The sequence below is a fragment of the Loxodonta africana genome, chromosome 13 (genome assembly GCF_030014295.1).
Source record: "Loxodonta africana isolate mLoxAfr1 chromosome 13, mLoxAfr1.hap2, whole genome shotgun sequence".
Classification (NCBI taxonomy): Eukaryota; Metazoa; Chordata; class Mammalia; order Proboscidea; family Elephantidae; genus Loxodonta; species Loxodonta africana.
Genome location: NC_087354.1, coordinates 10,321,867 through 10,343,998, shown reverse-complemented (window position 1 = coordinate 10,343,998; position 22,132 = coordinate 10,321,867). Strand labels below are relative to the sequence as shown.

At 41.7% G+C, this 22,132-nt stretch overlaps 1 protein-coding gene across 7 annotated transcripts in view; it reads left to right on the top strand.

The window, feature by feature from the left end:
• Nucleotides 1-13,160: 13,160 nt before the first annotated feature.
• Nucleotides 13,161-22,132, top strand: part of FAN1 (FANCD2 and FANCI associated nuclease 1) — a 43,109-nt gene continuing 34,137 nt past the window's right edge. For 4 of the 7 annotated variants that reach the window (XM_064296223.1, XM_064296224.1, XM_064296220.1 and 1 more), the window contains exons 1-4: nt 13,214-13,307; nt 13,791-15,156; nt 17,740-17,880; nt 20,147-20,348. In XM_064296223.1, coding sequence (XP_064152293.1) covers nt 13,935-15,156; nt 17,740-17,880; nt 20,147-20,348 — 1,565 coding nt within the window. In that variant the 5' untranslated portion in view covers nt 13,214-13,307; nt 13,791-13,934. Of the gene's footprint in view, nt 13,182-13,213; nt 13,308-13,350; nt 13,424-13,790; nt 15,157-17,739; nt 17,881-20,146; nt 20,349-22,132 lie in introns of those variants that run through there. The other 3 variants (XM_064296222.1, XM_064296221.1, XM_010600165.3) reach the window with 3 other exon arrangements.

Here is a 22,132-nt window from a genome sequence, read left to right as displayed (position 1 = left end):
TGCATTGATAGCAGATATTTGTGAATTCCAGGGCTTAAGAAGAGAAGCTCTACACTGTATGTGGAAAGCCAGGTCTTGCTTTCTCTGGGTGTGAAGCGGGACCTCCATCCTGAGGCCCTACCTAGCACGGGGGCTCCATGTGCCACTCCTGCTGTGCTCCCCCCAGGATGCGGGGAAAGACCAGCTGTGCTTGTCGGTGGGCAAGAGGGGCCTGCAGGTTGAAGGGCACAGGACCTGGTCACCCGGTCACACCCAGCTCTCTACAGCAGAGGTCCTCACTCCCTGGGTTATGACTTTCTTCTCCAGCTGCCCTGCCGTCCCTTCACAAAACCAGTAGGAGTTTCTCCCACTGCTTTACATCCTTCCCATTTGGGAAATGATCTGTCACCTGCAGATAGGTTAATGTAGGCTGTCGAGTACTGTCCATGTCAGATGCATAGAGGACAGGTGTATCTAGAAGTGGTAGAAAGTGAGGAAAACTAGGGAGCTGGTTAGATTGGCCTCTGCAGACAGTTTAAGAAACCACCAGGTGCTCCTTATTTTGGCCTCTCATCCAGGGAAAGTTGTCTTTTCTCTTATAAAACTCTGAGATTATGCTTTGATGGAGATACTGTACACCTTACACCAGATGGGTAGAAAATGAGAACAAAGAGCGTGACAATATGATTCAGCTGAAGACCAAAGAAGACTTGATGCCTCTGAATTATGGTGTTAGCAAAGAATATTGAATATACCATGCACTGTCAGAACAATGAACATACCTGTCTTGGAAGTACAGCCAGAATGCTCCTTAGAAGAGAGGGTGATGAGATGTCATCCCATATATTTCAGACATGTTATCAGAAGGCGCCAGTGCATGGAGAAGGAATCATGCTTGGTAAAGTAGAGGGTCAGTGAAAAAGAGGAAGACCCTCAACAAGATGGCTTGACACAGTGGCTGCAACAATGGGCTCAAACAGCAAAGATTGTGAGGATGGCATAGGACCGGACAGTGTTTCTGTTGTACATAGGGTCTCTCTGAATTGGAACCGACTTGACGGCACCTAACAACAGCAGCATTTATCTTGTGCTTATTGTCTGTTTTAAAATATCTTCTTATTTTAGTATTTCAAAGTTACTGAAAAATAATAAGTTTAGCCCCATTTGCCTTACCTTTTTTTTTTTCCCTGAACAATTTAAGAGAAAATTGGAAACATGGCCCTTTTCCTCTGAGTGCTTCAGCATGTATTTCCTAAGAATAAGGACATTCACTTATGTACGTATGACCACAGTTTAATTATCAAAATCTGGAAATTTAACATTAGTACAATGCTATTTTCTAATCCAAAGTCCAAGTTTTGTCATTTGCCCCAATAATATCCTTTATAGTTCTTTCTCCGCTGTCCTGGATCATTCCAAGATCACTTACTGTGTTTAGTTGTCACGTATCTTCAGTTACCAGTAACCTGGAACAGTTTCTGTGCCTTCGTCTTAACTAACATTTTGAAGAGTATAGGCCACTTACATTGTACAATGTCCTTTAAATACGAATTTGTTTTCTTACGACTCGATACGGGTTACGTGTTCTTGGCAGGAAAACCACAGCAGTGACGTCTTCAGTGCACAATGTAGAGGCTCAGGGTACCAGTTTGGTCCAGTGAGGAGATGATCAGTTGATGAAGGTGATACCTGCCGGGTTCCCCACTGTAAAATCAGCTATTACTTCTTTTAAACTAATAATGTGTGAGGAGATAACTTTGGCACTTAAATATCCTGTTCCTCATCAAACTTTCACTCACCAATTTGAATATTCATTGGTGATTTTTGAACTCCACCATTTATGATTGGGTATTCTGCTGTGAGGCAGTGGTTCCCATTTATTCACTCATTCATTCATATCAGTATGGACTGGTAGGTTTTTATATTATCCAGTACTTTGTAATTCTCTGTGAATCATTTATTCTGATGCTGTAATTGTCCCTGACTTGTGCAGTAGGAGGTCCTTCCAGCTGACTCCTAAGTCCTGCTATGTCCCCATCATTCTTGGAGCTCGGCCTTATTTTCCGATGCTGTAGGTGTTCCAGGATTATCCTCTACTTCCTCACCCCAACCCTGCAGTCAGCCATCTTACCAAGGAGCCCTGATTCCTCGTAGTGGAGGATGGTATTTAGAGACCAAAGCCCGAGTTGCAGGTGTGTTCATTGCTACTCGGCACATTCAGCAGACAGCGCTAGGAAATTGTGAGGGCGTGTACGTGTAACTTGATGTGTTTTCCATCTATGAGTGCCTACTGACAGCTCCCATTCCAGTCTAACACCACTACAGGTTATATTCTAGTTTCCACCATTTCTGTATTTGTAACGCCTTTTCCAATAGTGAGAAACCTTGCTCCCATTATCTTCAATATATTTTTTCACTTGCTCAAGCCTACAATATACAGGAAACAGTTTCAGGATTATTAAACGTATATGACTGGGAAAAGGAAAGAATGCGCTCTACAGTTCTTGATTGTAATGTTTTACATTTTAATTAGTCCAAAGCTTTGATCAGATTTTCTATATCCTTACTGAATTTTTTTTTTTTTTGTCTAGTTATAACAGTTACTGAGAGAGGGGTGTTAAAATCTTTAACAATAATTGTGAATTTTGCTATTTCTTCCTTTAGTTCTGTCAGCTTTTACTTCATGTATTTTGAAATACTGTTATTAGATACATACCCATTTTTGATTTTAATGTCTTCCTCATGAATTGCCTCTTTTGACTTTATAAGATGACCTTTCTGGCAGTAATCTCTGTCTTGAAGTCTTTGTTTCAATATAGTACTACAGTTGTTTTGAGTAATGTATAGATAATGTGTCTTTTTCCATCTTTTACTTTAAATTATCTGTGTCTTCTACATATGACATAATATTAGGAATTGCTTTTTAAGTCTAATCTGACAAGTTCTCCCTTTGAATTGAAATATTTAGTCCATGCACACTTAATATAATTATTGGTTTGGCTGTATTTGCATTTACCGTTTTGCTATTTGTTTTCTATTTGTCCTTTCTACATTTATTCCTCTGTTCTGTTTTCCTGCCTTCTTAATCATATAGGTCAATACTCCATTTTAAGTCATCTATTAGTATATTAGCTATACCTCTTTGCATCAATTTTTAGTCATTTTAGGAATTTCAATATGCATCCTTAACTTACCACAGCTTACTTAGAGTTAATATAATGCCACTTCATTTAAAATATAAGACCCTGGGAGCAGTATAGTTACATTTACACTCTCATTCTTTTTGCTGTTGTCATATATATACGTATCATCGGCATATGTTATAAACCCAATGATACATGGATATATGTTACATAGACTCTAAATTACATTCTCTATACATTGTTTTTGTTTTTTGTCTTGGCAATCAACTCGGATGGAATCAAATTCCAGCCTCTATTTCCCCTGTAATATGCAGCAGCTAAAGTCTCCGCTCAGCTCTTTCAGTCTTCTTGCCGCTGCTTTCCACTGGGCTCCTGTAGCCTCCCTTGTGGATGCACAGTTCAGGGCTCAGCTACAGATTTTGACAGAATTTGTACACAGATTTTGGGTCTCATCCCTTTGTGGCTCCCTTCTTCCCAGGATCTTTCCCCTTGCTTTCTAGCCTCAAGACACTAAGACTGCAGCTTTCTACTTAAGTTTCATCTGCCCAGCACCTCCTAGACCAAAAGTGCCCTCAGGTGAAAAGCCACATTAACATAAAACCAAAAAAAAAAAAAAAACCGTTGCCAATGCAGAGTAGAACTGCCCCATAGGCTTACCAAGGCTGAAATCTTTACAGGAGCAGACAGCCACATCTTTCTCCAGCACAGCAGCTGGGGTGTTTGGACTGCCAACCTTTTCCATTAGCAGCCAAGTATTTTACCACTGTGCCACCCAAAACCAAAACAAAACCTGTTGCTGTGATTTGATTCTGACTCAAGATCCTATAGGTCAGAGTAGAACTATACCATTTAAGGACTAATGTGTGCTTGACCCAAGACGTGGTATTTTGAATCACCTCATATGCATTCGAAAGTTGGACAATGAATAAGGAAGACCGAAGAAGAATTGACACCTTTGAGTTATGGTGTTCGCAAAGAATACTAAATATATCACGGATGGTGAGACTTTATCTCACATACTTTGGACTTGTTATCAGGAGGGACCAGTCCCTGCAGAAGGACATCACACTTGGTCAAGTGGAGGGTCAGCAAAAATGAAGACGCTCAACAAAGCGGATTGACATAGTGGCTGCAACGAGTTGAAGCATAACAAAGATTGTAAGGATGGCACAGAAACAGGCAGTGTTTCGTTCTGTTACATCTGGGATCACTATGAGTCAGAACTGACTCGACAGCACCTAACAAGAACTGCCCCATAGGGTTTCCAAGGAGTGGCTGGTGGATTCAAACTGCCAAACTTTTGGTTAACAGCTGAGCTCTTAATCACTATACCACCAGGGTTTCCTGTGCCACTAGGGCCCTTATAAAAAAAAAAAAATTATTAACACAAATTTCATGCCATATAGCTCCTTTCTTCAAGAACTACTACCCTCCAGTTTCTACTAGCGTTTGGTCATTCTTCAGTGCTTTTAAATGGTGTTTGCTTTTTTTTTTTTTTTTAACATTTTTGTTTATTTGCTTATAATTTGTTTACATTAAAAAACAGCATTTGTTTACATAATTTTTCATATTGTTTTTATATTGTTTATACTTGTCACGTGCAAGAGCTTTAGTATACAGTTACAAGCTACACGGCCATTACTGGAGATAGAGTTCCTTTCTCTTCTTTTAAATGGCTATCCATACCCTTTGCCACATTTTTTCTAATGGGCCATTTGTCTAATGATTTGGCATAGCTATATCCTGGATATTTTATATCCTGGATATTAATCCTTTATTATTTAAATATGTTCTAACGCCTTTCACTTAAACCGAAAAACCAAACCCAGCGCCGCCGAGTCGATTCCGACTCATAGTGACCCTACAGGCCAGAGTAGAACTGCCCCATAGAGTTTCCAAGGAGTGCCTGGTGGATTTGAACTGCCGACCCTTTGGCTAGCAGCCATAGCACTTAACCCCTATGCCACCAGGGTTTCCTTTCACTTAGCTTGTGAAAATTTTCTTTGTGTATTTTTATGAGTAAAAGCTCTTAATTTAACTACAGTTATATTTAGCAATCACTTTTTGTCTTTTTTAAGGGATCCTAAATAATCCTAAAAAAAAACCCAGTGCCATTGAGTCAATTCCGACTCATAGCGACCCTGTAGGCCTAGGTAGTGCAAATGGTTAAGTGCTGGGCTACTTACTGAAAGGTTGGTGGTTCAAACCTACCCAGAGGTGCCTTGGAAGAAAGGCTTGGCAATCTGTTTCCAAAAGGTCACAGTCATGAAAACCCTATGGAGCACAGTTCTACTTTGAAACATGAGTTGGAATTGACTCGACAGCAACTGTTTTATACGTGTGTGTGTGTGTATAACATTAATATATATATATAATACTAAAAAATATATTTAAAAAACTCTCAAGACCATAAAAGTATTCTCTTATGTTTTTTTCTAAAAGTTTTAAGGTTTTGCTTTTCACACTTATTACCTCAATCCACCTAGCTTTGATGTTTGTATGTGGCGTGAGGTAGGGATCCAGTTCATGTTTTCAGATAGGTAACCAATTCTTAAAAAGCATCTATGGATAATCCAGTCAGCCTTTCCTCAATGCACTACGTATTTATGGTATTGAATACTAGATTTGTTGTATTCCTTTAAATAGTTTGGATTTTGTTCCGGTGTACTGTTTCATCACTTGGAATAAGTTGTATCCTTTTTTTTAGAGACTTGCTTTTAAACTTAGGGTAAGTCCACAGCAGCCTTCAGTCTAGGGCTCTGGGAATTGGACTGTTTTTTCCCTGGCGGTTTTTTCCCTAGCCTCGGGTAGGTGTGAATCATTATCCGGGCTCAAGGTGACTCCTGTGTAGATCTCCAGAACAATAGAGAGGTGCATCCTTATCCTCGCTCATATTCTGCCCCACAAATTCTAGCCACCTCTGCCTGTTTGAACTCTGAGCTCTGTCTCCTCAGCTCAGCAGGACCATCTGTGCTGTGGAATGGAAACGCCGGAGCAGTGAGCTGGTGCAAGCACAGGTGCCACTGTTTCCCCTCTTTCAGGGACAGCAATCCTGCACTGCCTCATCGCAATGTCTGAAAACCATTATCTCACATTTTGTCTGGTTTTCAAGGAGTGTGACCTTGGTTCCTGTTATTATTATATCTTAACTGGTAGCGAAATTCTGCCTATTTTATGAACTAATAAAAACATAATTTTGAAATTGGGTCCGTAAGATTCACTGTGCCAGCAAAGGATTCCATGAAACCATAATCTCCTCTGGGGACAATACTTCTTCAGCAGCTTTTTCAAATGATTTTTTTTTTCCCCTTACATCCCAATCTTCACTTGGCCCAGAGTAGATGGAGTATATGTCCTTACTTCTCATTGCCATCTCCAGACCATTTCCTCAGCCTTTCTAAACCCTTCAACTCCCATCTTTGAACCTCAAGTCATCGGGTCTACCTCTCCTTGTCATAGTCCTCTACCAACCACCCATCCCTGTCCTCCAACCCACACAATCACTTCTTCTCATTCCATGATGATTATAGCTCCTGGAACACTGTCACCCTCTAACCTAGTCCTGTCTTAATTCTTGGTGATTTCAATTTACATGTATATGATCTTTCTCATATCCTGGCTTCTCGTTTCCTGACCTCCCCTTCAGCGATCTTGTCCTGCACCCTATTTCAGCCATATACACACCTTATCTTATAATAGTTTATTTTGATCTTATACTAGTTTCTATAACTGCATATTATCCTTTATCTCAATTCCAAACATGCCATTCTCTGGCCATCATCTCTCATCCCACCAGCTCACTCCAGGATCCCAACTGAACAATCCTTCAACCCCACTGGGATATCCAGACCATTGACCCTACCATCTTTTCATTGTCCTTTACCCTCCCTCACCTGTATGTTCCTATTCCCTCCTTAATAAACATTTTAATTGCTTCCTTGCATAAGCTCTCAACTCCTTTGCCTTTGTTCCTTCAACCTTACTTGTTAAAGAGACCAACTATGGCTAAATAAACATCTCCACTTTCTCCTTTCTGCACCTGTGTGACTCGATGTGGCTACAGAAAAACGTACAGCTCCACTCCCAGGTCTTACTTTAAATTCATGATCACTAACTTCAGGTGGTCCATAAAGGCTGCTGGCAATCATTCTCTATTTTCCTTGCCCATTCATGCTCACTCTCTTCTAGATGATCATGTTGTAATTTTTTCTTTTCCCTTGTCATGGATTGAATTAAGTCCCCCCAAAACTGTGTGTATCAATTTGGCTGGCCATGATTCCCAGTTTTGTGTGGTTGTGCTCCATTTTGTGATTGTAATTTTGTGTTAAAGAGGATTAGGTTGGGATTGTAACACCCTTACTAAGGTCACATCCCTGATCCAATATAAAGGAAGTTTGCCTGGGGTGTGACCTGCACCACCTTTTATCTTACAAGAGATCAAAGGAAAGGGAAGAAAGCAGAGAGTGGGGGACCTCGTACCACCAAGAAAGCAGTGCCCAGAGAAGAGTACATCCTTTGGACCCACAGTCCTTACACAGAGAAGCTCCTAGTCTGGGGGAAGACTGAGGAAAAGGCCATCAGACAAAGAAAGCATTCCCCTGGAGCTGATGCCCTGAATTTGGAATTTTAGCCTACTTTACTGTGAAGAAATAAACGTCTCTATGTTAAAGCCATCCACTTGTGGTATTTCTATTATAGCAGCACTAGATAACCCGGACATCCCTAAAATCTCCGAACACGCTGCCCCATCTTAACTCTCAGCTGACGACTTTGTTTCCTGTTCACTGAGAAAACAGAAGCAATCAGAGGAGAAGGTGGCACCCACCTATGAGCATTTGTGCTCTCACATTCTGCCTTTCCTCCTGTTAGTATGGATGACATGTCTATGCTCTTACCCAATGCTTACCTCTCCACTTGTGAATTGTATCTATCCCCTCACCTACCCAAGGACATTCCTCCAGCAATTCTTTCTCTCTCTGCTTCATGAAATTTTACTCTTTTTTTTTTTTAAATCATTCCTGTCATCAGCCCTGGTGCTGCAGTGGTTAAAAGCTGTGGCTGCTAACCAAACGGTCAGCAGTTTGAATCCACCAGCTGCTCCTTGGAAACCATATGGGGCAGTTCTACTCTGTCCTCTACGGTTGCTATGAATCAGAATTGACTTGACAGCAAGAAGTTTTTTTTTTAATCATCATGTAAACATACTGTCATGTTTTCCATCTTAAAAATTATGAAAAGGCAAGCCAAACCTGATCCAGGCCAGGGTCTTTTCAATCATTTCATATGCATATAGAAACTTGGCAATAATAATAAAAAAAAAGACAGAAGAATTGATACATTGGAATTGTGATGTTCGTGAGGAATATTGAATACACTGTGGATGCCAGAAAAACAAAGTCCATCTTGTTGAAGTACAGTCAGAAAGCTCCTTAGAAGCAAAGATGTTGGAGCTTCATCTTGTGTACTTTGGACATGTCATCAGGAAAGACCAGTCACTAAAATGGACACCCTGTTTGGTAAATCAGAGGGTCAGTGAAGATAAGGGAAACCCTCCACCAGATGGATTAACGCAGGGGCGGCAACAATGGGCTCAAACGTTGCAACGATCGTGAGGATGGTGCAGGACTGGGCAATGTTTTATTCTTTTATACTTAAGGTTCCCCATGCATCCATCAGTTTGTTGTACGGTGGTTTGCTGTGATGCTGGGAGCTATGCCACTGGTATTTCAAATACTAGCAAGGTCACTGATGGTTGACAAGTTTCAGTGGAGCTTCCAGACTAAGACAGAGTAGGAAGAAGGACCTTGTGGTCTACTTCTAAAAACTTACCCAGTGAAAACCTGTATGAATAGCAGTGGAACACTGTAAGGTATGGTGCCAGAAATGAGCCTCTCATGTTGGAAGGCACTCAAAATACCACCAGCGAAGAGCTGCCTCTTCAAAGTAGAGTTGGCCTTAATGATGTGGATGGAGTAAAGCTTTTGTGACTTCCATTTGCTGAGGTGGCGTGACTCAAAATGAGAAGAAACAGCTGCAAACATTAATAATGAGAACACGGAATGTACAAAGTATGATGATATCTGTACACTTGCAAGGAAGACCAATTAATAGGACTTATGCAAATTTACGCACCAACCACTAATGACAAAGATAAGGAAGTTGAAGACTTTTACCAACTTCTGCAGCCTGAAATTGATCGAACATGCAATCTAGATGCATTGATAGCTGCTGGCGATTAGAATGCGAAAGTTGGAAACAAAGAAAAAGAAGCGGTAGTTGGAAAATATGGCCTCGGTGATAGGAACAACATTGGAGCTCACGTGACAGAATTTTGCAAGACCAACAACTCCATCATTGCTAATACCTTTTTTTCAATAATATAAGTGGCAACTATACACATGGACCTTGCTGGGAATCAAATTGAATACATCTGTGGAAAGAGACGATGGAAAAGCTCAATATCAGCAGTCAGAACAAGGCCAGGGACTGGCTGTGGCACAGACAATCAATTGCTCATATGCAAATTCAAGTTGAAGCTGAAGAAAATTAGAGCATGTCCACAAGAGCCAAAATACAACCTTGAGTATACCCCACCTGAGTCTCAAAAATAGATTTGAAGTGTTGAACACTAATGACCGAAGGCCAGATGAATTGTGAAATGACATCAAGGACATCATACATGAAGAAAGCTAAAGACATTAAAAAAGCAGAAAAGAAAGAAAAGACCAAAATGGATGTGAGGAGACTCTGAAACTTGCTCTTGAACATAGAGTAGCAAAGCAAATGGAAGAAATGATGAAATAAAAGAGCTGAACAGAAGATTTCAAAGGGCAGCAAGAAGACAAAGTATTATAATGAAATGTGCAAAGACCTGGAGTTAGAAAACCAAAAAGGAAGAACACCCTTGGCATTTCTCAAGCTGAAAGAACTGAAGAAAAAATTCAAGTCTCGAGCTGCAATGTTGAAGGATTCTACAGGGAAAATACTGAAGGAAGCAGGAAGTATCAAAATAAGATGGAAAGAATATACAGAGTCACTGTGCCAAAAAGAATTCGTCAATGTCCATCCATTTCAGGAGGCAGCATATGATCAAGAACTGACAGTACGGAAGGCAGAAGCCCAAGCTACACTGAAGGCACTGGTGAAAAAGAAGACTCCAGGAATCGACAGAATACCAACTGAGATGTTTCAACAAACGGATGCAGCACTGGTGGTGCTCCCTCAACAATGTCAAGAAATTTGGAAGATAGCTACCTGGCCAACTGACTGGAAGAGATCCATGTTTGCGCCCATTCCAAAGAAAGGTAATCCAACAGGGTGTGGAAATTATCAAACAACATTATTAATATCACACACAAATAAAATCTTACTGAAAATGCCCAGGGATTCCATAAGATTTCTTTGTCGAACACACATTTCCTTTTGAGTTTGTTCAATTTCTTTGTTCTTTTCTCTTGAGACTTGATAAGTTATTTTTTCTTCTAGTTCACTTATTCTATCTTCTGTCTATTATTGTTTTTCTTGCTTTTTCTCAGATGTTTTTAAACATCTACACCCATCAATGCTCTACACTCATCAGAGCCTCTACAGCTATCAATGCTCTTGCTTTTTCTATTCATTTCCTGTAGTTCCCTTTGTTTTGTTTTGAATTTCTTTGTTACATCTCCCATTTTGTTCCTAAATTTGTTTCCTTATCTCCTCTATTTTGTTTTCAGTGTGTTTTTTCCTTTCTTTAAACATATTTAGCACCATAATCTGAAATTTATCGGTTCTTTGCATTATTCTGTCTTCCGTGGGAGAGATTTTCTCTTCTTCCTGTTTTGCTTTTCACTGTTCCTTCTTCTCTTCTGATTTTGTATGTTTTACTCTCTTTTGTTGAACTTGGGTGATTTAGTTACCTTTTTTTAAAAAAAATTTATTTAGCTTCAAATTTTGTACTCTATTGTGGGAAAGTTTTCTGATTGGGCACCCTGGTGGCATAGGGCAAAGTATCCAACTGCTGACCAAAAGGCCTTGGCGCATACCTTCCAGCCACTCCTCGAGAGAAAGATGCGGCAGACCAGGTCTGCAAACACTCACCGCCCCAGGAACACCATAGGGCAGCATCCCTCAGCCCTGCAGTTTTGTCATTAGTCAGAATGGCCCAGTAGCAGTGGGCTTGGTATCTTCTCCTGAGAACCATTAGATGGCACTCTTATCCTTTTGTTTTTTTCCAGTGCAGGTTAGTTCCGTATGCTTGATCTCTGGAATTCAATACTCATGCATGGGAAAGAAATTAGTTGGAGACGTTCACGTAAGCACTGGGACTAGACTTTCCTCTGGTGGCCACATGGGGCTGTCTTTTCCTCACAGGTGCTCCTGCACAGGCCCTCCAAAGTGACCTGCTTTGGGCTATTTCCTTTGACCCTGTCAGTCTGAAGTATTCCCTATGCTCTGCTGCCCTTGTAGTTTCTCCTAGTCTTAGTGCCTGTACATCTCAGGCTTCATCAAGATTCAACAGCACTCTCACGCCGTGCCACAGTCTCCCTTCCTCCCCTCCCAATTTTGTGGCCTATGAACCCCCATGGCCAATTTGTGCTGCCTTAAAAAAAAAAAATTGGGCTAGAGCTTCCTCAAATTAGCTCCTTTTCTGTATTCCCTGTTTGGCAGCGTTACCCAGCCCTGTCCCCAAATGGCTGTGAAGAGCGAGTGCTCCCAGTGCTAGCGGGTAGAGTCTCCTAGATTCTGAGCTGACCCCGTTCCACCTCTCGGCTACTTCTGGACTCACCCTGACTCTCCAGTGTCTCAGCTGCTGTTGGAATTCTGAGATCTCAGCCTGTGTTTGTTTTCATTTGTTGTCCAGTGAGTTAGTTGCTGGGGAAGTAAATGGGAGCATCCACTCACTTTGCCATCTTGCCCCACCTCTAATCTTTTAATTCTTTGTCTACAGTCAATCCCTGGTCCCACGTTAATGGTATATAAATTCTGATGACTCCCAAATTCATATTTCCAGACTGACCTCTCCCTTGAACTCCAGATTCATAAATTCAAGTGTCTTTTAATCCACAAGAATGAAACTGGCATCTCTAACTTACTGTCCAAAGTTGAACTCCGGATCTTTTCCCTCTATTCTTCCAGTTGCTAGGCTGAAAACCTACGAGTCACCCTCGACTTTTCTCCTCTCACACTTTACATCTTTACCCTGAGGAAATCCTCTTGGCTCTACCTTCAAAATAAATCCAGAGTCTCTTTCTTATCAACTGCAATTCTAGTACCCTGACCCAAGCCACCATATTTTCTCCTTGAATTACTGAATGAGCCTTGTTTTCTCTGCTTCCACGCTTGCCCACTCTCCCTCAACTTTTAATATAACAAACAGAATGGTCTTTTTCTAGCATGCACCCAAAAATCTTCCAGTGCCTCCCCATTCCACCCATCTCACTCAAAGTAAATGCTAAAATCTATTCAATGACCTGCAAGGGCAGCAAACTACAGCTGGAGCTAACCATAGCAAACTGTAGCTGGAGGGCAAATCAGGCCTGTTGTCTGTTTTTGTAAATAAAGTTTTAATGGAACACAGCCACACTCATTTTTACATATTGTCTGTGGCAGCTTTAGCATTTTAACAGCGGAGTTGAGCAGCTGCAACAGTGACTACGTGACCTGCAAAGCCTAAATACGCACTAACCGGACCTTTACAGAGAGAAAGTTTGTTAATCCCTGCCTTTCATTATCTGGGCCTCTGTTACCTCTGATTTCACAATTTACTTGTTTTTTCGTTTCTTCTCTCTCCCTCCACCAGAATCTATCTTTCATAAACTCAGGGGTCCCTTCCCCCTTATCCCCCCACCCCGTTTTCCATTGTGTTCACTGCCGTATCTTCTGTATCCCGAACATCTCTCGGCACGAGGTAGGCGCCTCTCCTCGAGGACTCAGGTAGCCTTAGCCACACAAGATGGAAACTTCTTACCTGACGGGGAAGGGAGATCGATCGCTCGAGCCTCCACTCGCCGAGCCTGTGGCGAACCGAGACGCGGGGATCGGCTGGGAATGCCTGGGAGCGCGGGCGCGCTGAGCCAGGTACGAGGCGCGGGCGGCCGGGCCGGGCTCGCGGGCGGCGCTGGGAGGGCGGCGCGGGCTCCGGCGTGCGGCCCGGGCTCGGCCTGGCGGCCGCAGGTGCGCTCCCGGCAGGAAGTAGCCCCGCAGGCACGTGGCGGCCGGGAGGGGGAGGTGCCCAGCGCTGTTCTGGGCGCCGTGGCGGGGGCCCGAGTGGCGGCCGCGAAGCGTGTGCAGAGCTGCCGGCGGCTTCGGGCGTTTCCTCGGTGCGAGCCTGTGAGGCCGGAATGGCCCCCGGGGTGGTGCGGAGGCATCGTTGTCCCTCCCGGGGAAACAATCTTAGTTTTACGAAAGGATCTGGAATAGTCAGATTTTTCCTGTTTAGAACCGGTAATGTTGAACCTTAGAGAGGTGATGGCGGTCACCCCTAAGATGCCCGCCGGCCTCCTGGGGGAGCAGCACGCTACGGTCGTGTGAGGAGCCGGGAGCAGAGCCGTGCTCTTCTCTCCCAGGCTCGCCGTAGTTTCCCCGTCCCGGGAGATACCGGTGTTTCATGTCTTAGAGCTTGCTTTTCTCTTTCTGTTGTTGAATTCACAAAAATGATTTTTAATTCACATGTGTTTTATGTTGTAGAAAGAAGAAATTGTCGAACAATAATATGAAGTCAAATAGAACTCCACTTTCTGTCAGTTCAGGTCCAGAAAGTCCAAGTAAACCGTTGCCGTCTTTCACCTGAAGTATCCTTTGTTTCATTATGCAGAAGACCCAGTTTTTCTAATGCTCATAATGTCAGAAGGGAAATCTGACGGAAAAAGACCTCGTAGAAGTTTATCAGTCAGCAAAACTAAAAATAAAGGATCCAATTCTATTATTTCATGTTTTAACAATGTACCACCTGCTAAACTTGCCTGCCCCATTTGTAGTAAAATGATACCAAGATACGACTTAAACCAGCATCTTGACGAAATGTGTGCTAACAAGGATGATGCCATTCAGATTAATCCGGCTCATGCTGGCTTACCCCCAAAGAATTCAGCACCCCTAAAGAGGAGTTTAAGCCCTGGCCAAAGTGATTCAGCAGGAAAGAGCATAAAACAGCAGACCAGTTCCTATTTTAAAAGTAATGATGATTTTGTGTGTAGAAATCAAGATGAGCTGAGAAACCGTAATGTGAAAGTCATTCCTTTGGGAACCCTGTCATCCAAATTATCTAGAAGGTACAGAAAGGCTAAAAAAGCAGTGGAGAAGAATGAGGAGTGTGAGACTCACAGAGCTACAGATTCACAGAATTCTTTGCCCACAGTGGTTAAGAGCCTGGTTGACAACTCTTCAGAGATTGAGGACACGGATCAAATTTTGGAGAACTCATCTCAAAAGGAAAACATTTTTGTGTGTGATTCTCTTCAAGAAGAGAGTGCTCCTGAACATACTGAAGGAGTCAGTAAGATAATGGAAGCCGACAGCCAGATGGCTACGCAAGAATGTGGGGAGTCAGCCCTCACCTCTGGCTTCTCAGATAATGCTCTTATATTCTCTTCACCAGATTTAACTCTTGGGAATGAATTAAAGTCTACTTCACAAGACAGCCTTGAAGAGCAGGAGAGTATCAAAGGACTAGATGGTCAAGGTGATGAAAAATGTGAGGTAGAAAGTTGTAAAGAAGTAAAAATGACTGCTGCTACAGAAACAAAAACACAGTTATCAGATTTGGAAGGAAACTCTCTGAGCTCTGCAAGTGATGCTTCTAAGGGAAGTAACATCCAGGCAGTTCCTCTGGAAGGTGACAGTGGCTTACAGGATGAAGCCATTCACAGCGTTGCTTTGGAGCAGGAGCCAGCCCGTGATGTTCCTGGTACAACAACTCCAGCACCATCGAGTCATCCTTATTACCTTCGGAGTTTCCTGGTGGTACTGAAAGCTGTACTTGAGAATGAAGATGATTTGATGCTCTTTGATGAACATGAGAAGGGAATTGTAGCTAAATTTTATCAGTTATCAGGTATCTTAAGCCTATTTGCTTTGGAGTTTTTGTTTCCTGTTTACTGTCCTGATTTGGACAGTGATGTGATGGGCAGTCATCGAGTGACCAGGAGGAGTCACTGGTTTGTGAGTACACTGTAGTTAATGGGAATCAGAACCTACGGCAAGGTTTGTCTCTCTAAGGATGTGTGTGCCAGCTAGACAAGACTTTGTGCTGGAGGCATTTACTCCTGTAGTGTAGTGCTCGACAAGCAATACTTTGGTTATAATGGGAACAGTGGTTTTTCGATTATACTTATATTTGATGGATATAAAACAACCTCATCCAGATTAAAAAAATGCGGTACGACTTAGAAAAGCGTTCTTTCTATTTGTGCATGTAATCAGACTGATTGTGAGGTGGTTTTGTCTTTTTCTCACCATTTCCTCAAAAAAAAAAAAAAAGATTTTTTTTACAGGAAAAAATGACCTGAAACTTGTGACATGTACATATGTATCTATCTATCTGTGTATATGTACCTCAACAACACGTTAGATTCTTGGACTCTGCCTTTTAAAAGCAGGGTGCGGAGGAAATGGAAAGTTTCAAGTTAAGTTGATACGTTTAAAAATAGTCTGTGCCACCATTCCTTGGCTGCCAGTGGTGCAGGTTTGGAGCAGAAGCCTCTCCCTGTGGTGCCATGCAACTAATCCAGTGGGTCACGGTGGCTGCGTGGAAACGAGTCCCTTCAGGGGGAAGGGAAAGCTTACTTGTGGGCCGTGCTGCCCTCTAGTAATATGTAACCATGTCTGACACCTCAGTAGATTAAAAAAGAAAGTCTGGAACATTACTACTCGTATTTGAGATAAGTATTGTTATTTTAAAATTCACACCGTGGAACGATTATAGCATTCCTTGTCTTTTAAACGTAGGAAAAGTACTTCTCTGGGCAGTTACATAAGGTATCCATGCTGTTTCCTTCTCTGCTTGTGAGGTTCACACCAGGGGGTGAACGTGAGATATCACGTTGACTCCTCCACCCAGAGCAGCCATGGGTCTAGGTTGGGTACTGACTGCATTAAACTGTGTGTTTGAGTGGTTGGTGGCTCCAGGCTTCAGTACCATTGAGAAACAGGAACAGTTTTCCTAGCACGAGTTCCACATGTTCTTACTTACCGCGTTCCGAGGAAAATTGTTTACAATACATCTCTCTGTGAAAACAACTACTAACTGATTTTGCCTCTTTAAAGAAAAAAAACAAAATCAATGTTAAAATTTTAAAACATACAATTATGCCATTTTAGAGTTGGAAAAAATTTAAATGTAATCCATTGAAGGGAAACTGAGCCTGGAGAGGTTGATTTAGTAGTTCCACCAAGATCACTGAGCTAGAGAGAGAGCTGCCCTTATCAGTGTCAGATTTTTTTTTTTTTCTATTATGCTTTAGGTGAAAGTTTATATAGCTCAAGTTAATTTCCCATACAAAAATTTATACACATCTTGTTATGTGACCCTCGTTGCAATCCCTATAATATGACAGCACACTCCCCCTTTCCACCCTGGGTTTTCTGTGTCCATTCAACTAGCTCCTGTCCCTTTCTGCCTTCTCATCCTGCCTCCAGACAGGAGCTGCCCGATTAGTCTTATGTATCTATTTGAACTAAGAAGCACACTCTTCAAGAGTATTATTTTATGTTTTATAGTCCAGTGTAATCTTTGTCTGAAGAGTTGGCTTTGGGAATAGTTTTAGTTCTGGGTTAACAGACAGTCTGGGGGCCATGTCATCTGGGGTTCCTCTAGTCTCAGTCAGACCGTTAAGTCTGGTCTTTCTATGTGAATTTGAGTTCTGCACCCCACTTTTCTCCTGCTCCATCAGGGACTCTTTTGTTCCCTGTCAGAGTGGTCATGGTGGTAGCCGGGCACCATCTAGTTCTTCTCGTTTCAGGCTGGTGGAGTCTCTGGTTTATGTGGACCTTTTGTCTCTTGGGGTAGTAATTTCCTTGTGTAGACAGGGTTTTGATAATTTCTTTTGGATTTGTTTCTTATCAACCAAAAATAGAATAATGCATATTAAACTAAAAGCAGAGAGCAAAATAACTAGAATTCTGTGGAGGGCTCCTCTGAAGGAGGGGAAATACTGGTGACAAGAAAGTGGAGAAGTTGGTTTTTAGAAGTTCTGAAATAAGCAGTAGTCAAGACCAACATTTGAATTTTTTAATGGCTTATAACACATCGAATATCTTGTTTAATCTTTCCATCAACTTGGGGGGATGGTGTTATCGCCCCCCGCACCCCATCATTTTTAACAGAGGAGACTCTGTAAGGGTTAGTGACCTACATACAACTCAGAAGCAGCAGAGCTGGCCCAGAGCTTCCCATTCTGCATGCCGGTCCTATGCTGTAGTGATGGTACAAGGGGCAAGGGAACGTCCGTACAGGGAGTTCTGTTTGAAATAAATTCCATCTTCCAAAGGAGGAAAAGGATTTTCTTAGAAGATCAGTTTAGTAAGCATATATATATTTCTGGTAGAGTATATTTCATTCACTTTGGTTTTAACAAAGGTATTTGTATATTGTGCTTGAGAAGAAAGTTAATATTTTTCACCGATTTCTTTATTGCAGCTAGCAGTCAGAAGTTATATGTACGACTTTTTCAACGTAAATTAAACTGGATTAAAATGAACAAATTAGAATATGAAGAGATTGCCCCAGATTTAAGGCCTGTGATTGAAGAACTGAAGGAAGCAGGCTTTCTACAGACAGGTACGGTTAGTAGAAGGAAACGTGAAATGAAAATGCTATGTGAAGAATTAAGTTTCTGCAGAATGATGGTAATATTTGTATGGTCCCATTTCCTGGTGGGTGCCTAGTGAATAATTAATTGTTTTTCTATTTTTAAATGATAGTTTTTAGGATAACAAATTTTTCATGTGATGCTAAGAACATTCTCAGCCTGAGTGAAGAATACTAGAGTAATGGAAAGATTTTCTGCTGTTACTTTCTTGAGTGTCACAGATTTAGGGTGTTAAAGTTACTTCGGGATATACATGTGGACGTGTGCCACAGAAGAAAATTAGTGTTTTTCACCGTTTTTCTTGACTTCATTGCAGCTAGTGGTCAGAAGTCACGTGTAAGACTTTTTAAGTCATCCTTTCTCAGTCTCTCAGTCTCTTCTTCCAGCAAGAACTTGAATCCCTTTCAGTTTCCTCTATGAAAGAATGGAGCCCTGGCGGCGCAGTGGTTAAGAGTTTGGCTGCTAATCAAAAGTTTGGCAGTTCGAATTTACCATCTGCTCCTTGGAAACCTTATGGGGCAGTTCTGCTCTGTCCTATAGGGTCGCTATGAGTTGGAATCGACTCGATGGCAATGGGTTTGGGTTTTTTGGTTCTAGGATAGGATAAAGCTTGTTTATTTGAAATTAATATCACCTCTAAAAACTTTACCCCTCCATGCAGACACTGACAGATTTTATGGTTTATGAGGTGATTGCTTTAAGAACTGTTCAGTTGATTTGCGTGTGTATTAACACTAAAGGAGAGTTTATCTTATTCTCCAAGCCCAACCTTGGTTGTTTTTCAGTGGCATTTGTCGAGTACTTACCTGTGTATCGAGTGCAGTAGTGTACTGGAAGCTCGTTAGATATAAGGAAAATGGAAGATGTGAGCCTTGGGTTCAAGGTGCTGACATTTAGACAGAAATAAGCAGGTCAAGCAGACGGTGTCTATGGGGCACAGTTTGTTGTGGGCAGTATTAAGTAAAGGTGAAGTCAGGGTGACTGTGATCAGCTGCTCAGGGTGGAGACGGAAGGGCTGGGGGACAGGCATGGGGGCTGGTGAAGGAGCATGGATGTGATGGCTTAGGTAAGTGCTGCCCTGGCTGCTTCTCAGGCTTTGTCTCTCCTGTCCCGCTTGCTCACTCTGCTGCAGCCCCACTGGCCCGTAGTGCTCTTCACATGCTGAGCACGTCGCATTTCAGAGGATTTGTGCTTGCTGTCCCCTCTACGTGGAACAGGCTTCCACACAGCTGACCCCACATTCCATTCGAATCTCTCCTCCATGTCACCTCATCAGAGAGTTGTCTGACCACCCTGTACATCGTAGAGCCAGCCTCCCTGCCACGTCCAGTTTGCCTTACCCATTTTTGTTCATAGCCGTGATCACCACCTGACAGACTTAGGTACTTTTTTATTATGCTAGAATGTAAGCTGCTTGTGGGCAAGGACTTTATTTTGTTGATTATAGTGTGCCCAGGACCTTAGAACATTATCTGGTACATAGTATACACTCCGTAAATATATGTGGAATGAAGGACATTTCCCTAAACTGTGAATGCCTTGAAGAAAAAGACCAGCCAGGTCTGATTCACTGCAGACTTGGGGCCTAGCATGGTGTCTGGGTCACTTAATAGTCACTTATGTTGGATGAATAAACCTGTGCACGGGCCCAGAGGGGAAGGACCCCAGCCTGCTGCACTTGAGTAGGGAGGAGACCTGGGAGAGAAGAGAGCTGATGATGAGTGTACTCTGACCTGTCCAGAGAGGTCTGGTTGGAGGTTTTGTAATTAGAAAGAAGCCAGTTGCTGTCCAGTTGATTTTTGACTCATGGTGACTCCCAATGTGTCAGAATAGAAGAGTGCACCATATGGCTGATTTTTTGGAAGTAGATCCCCAGACCTTTCTTCCAAAGTGCCTCTGGGTAGACTTGAACCTCCAACCTTTTGGTTAGCAGCCAAGAGAATGTTACTCACTTACACACAGGAATGCCAGTGTATATTCCAGCGAGCTTGTTAAAGGAGGGTGCCCAAACCACACATTTTTCCCATTACTTTTTAGTGAGAAATTGTTACTTTATGACTTTCAAGAGCGAATTGTTTTACATATTCTTTTGTAAATAGTTTGGCAAACTCATTAAAATTTCTACAGTAGAATTTCATTTTATTTGCATCTAAGTTTCCTTCTTTGTAAATTAAGCTAGAATGTAGTAAAAGTCTTAAAACTATTTTTAACTACTTTCTTTTTTAACCATTTCAGAATCTGAGTTGCAAGAACTCTCTGAAGTGCTTGAGCTACTTTCTGCCCCCGAGCTGAAAGCCCTGGCCAAGATCTTCCACTTGGTGAACGCCAGCGCGCAGAAGCAGCAGTTGGTGGACTCCTTTCTCAAACTGGCCAAGCAGCGTTCAGTCTTCACTTGGGGCAACAATCAGCCTGCAATTGGAGCAGTGATTTTAAAAAGGTTTTATTGACTGTTACTACAGTAACCAAAACCCCAAACCAAACCCACTGCTGTGGAGTTGATTCCAACTCATAGCGACCCTATAGGACAGAGCAGAGCTGCCCCATAGGGTTTCCTAGGCTGTAATCTTTATGGAAAAATACCACCCATCTTTCTCCCTTGGAGCGGCTGGTGGATTCGAACAGCCAGCCTTTTAGTTAGTAGCTGAATGCTTTAACCACTGTGCAACTGGGCACCTTCGTTACAGTGAAAACATTTAAAATCTTAATAGCACGTGTGCTTATTGTGATAGATTGTATACTTTTTTGGCCTGGAGTCTTAATTACAGTAGCCTGAATTCTTGGTTTATTATTGAGAAGTCTTACTTTAGTACTGTACCAATTTCTAAGACCAAAAAAAAAAAAAAAATAGGCAGTAGCAGAGGCAGTAGGCCTTTGGTAAATTCTGGTATATTATTATTTAAGAAAAATACAATTTTAACTACTATTTTTACAGGATTTTAGTATTCAGTCACTTTTATTTTAGCAAGCTTTTTATTAAAGTATAGACAAGTGTAATCTTTGAGTTTTTCTTGGATTAAGACATAAAAAATTAACAGAAACTATGGGTGGCTTCATTTATACTTGAGTCCTCAAACTGTTTCAGTTTGGGGGAGATTATATAACAACTTTTAGAATTTTTTATTTTTCCTGCCTTTGTTATCAATAAAATAAAACTGTATCAACTTCAATGTGGAAATCCACTCTTTGGGAATAGCTAAAGATGAAATGATGCTTTTCACACTTTTGAAAAATAATGTCAGTGTTATTTGTTTTATATACATATATATGTAACTTGGAGCTGTCATTGGATATCCAGAACTGAACTGAGTACATTCTTGTTGGGAAGATAGTATAAGTAATAATCTTTAATAGACCATAGATATAATTAAGCTTACATTATTAAGAAAAATTTTAGTACTAACCTTTCCAAAAAGGTTATAGTATAGCTTAAAAATTAAAAATTAATAAATTGCATATTTATAGTTAATTGACTTTAGAAGTATAAAATCTCTTCTCTGTGGCCTGTTAAATGCCTTTTAAGCCCATTCTTTATCTAGTTCTATTTCCTGATATTAACCTTGAGTGTAGCATCTTTATAGGTAAATCAGTGTTGAAGTCAGTAGCCTCCCTCACGATGGGCACTTAGCATATGGACCTATGTAATAAAAGAAAAAAGATTAATGTTTTTATCACTGAATTCGGACTTGTAGGAAAGTAAATTTTAAGGCTATTTAGTTGTACATAAAATTGTTGTCCTTTAAGATTGTACTTTACTTAATTTCTTCATTTTATTGTAGGCCCCAGAAATGGAATTTCAGAGTCTGTAACAGTCCCACATCAGGGCAGTTCCTGGTTTGTCTACCCTGCCGTTATTATAAGGAAACAGAAAAAGTCATATTATTTATATATTCTTAATCCTAGTAGATAGTCACTGCTCAGTTTTCCATGGTTAATTCTTCATTCTGCCACCTGGAGGCTTGATCCACTAGGGGCGTCCCCTGGAAATGGGTGAAGCGGGCACTTTTTGGGCCGTCCTTCAGCTCAGTGGTTCTCCGCTAAATGGGAGCGCCACAGGAATCCTCACCCCTGCCTCTCTCTCTTGTCTTTGATGGTGGCAGTAATCTCTGCCACCCCAGGGGTGTGGTACTGCTTTTGGTTTAATAGGTGCTGGGATGGGTGGGTGTGGGGACTCCATTAGGCCACTGGTTCTCAACCAGGGGTGATTTTGCCCCCCGGAGGCAT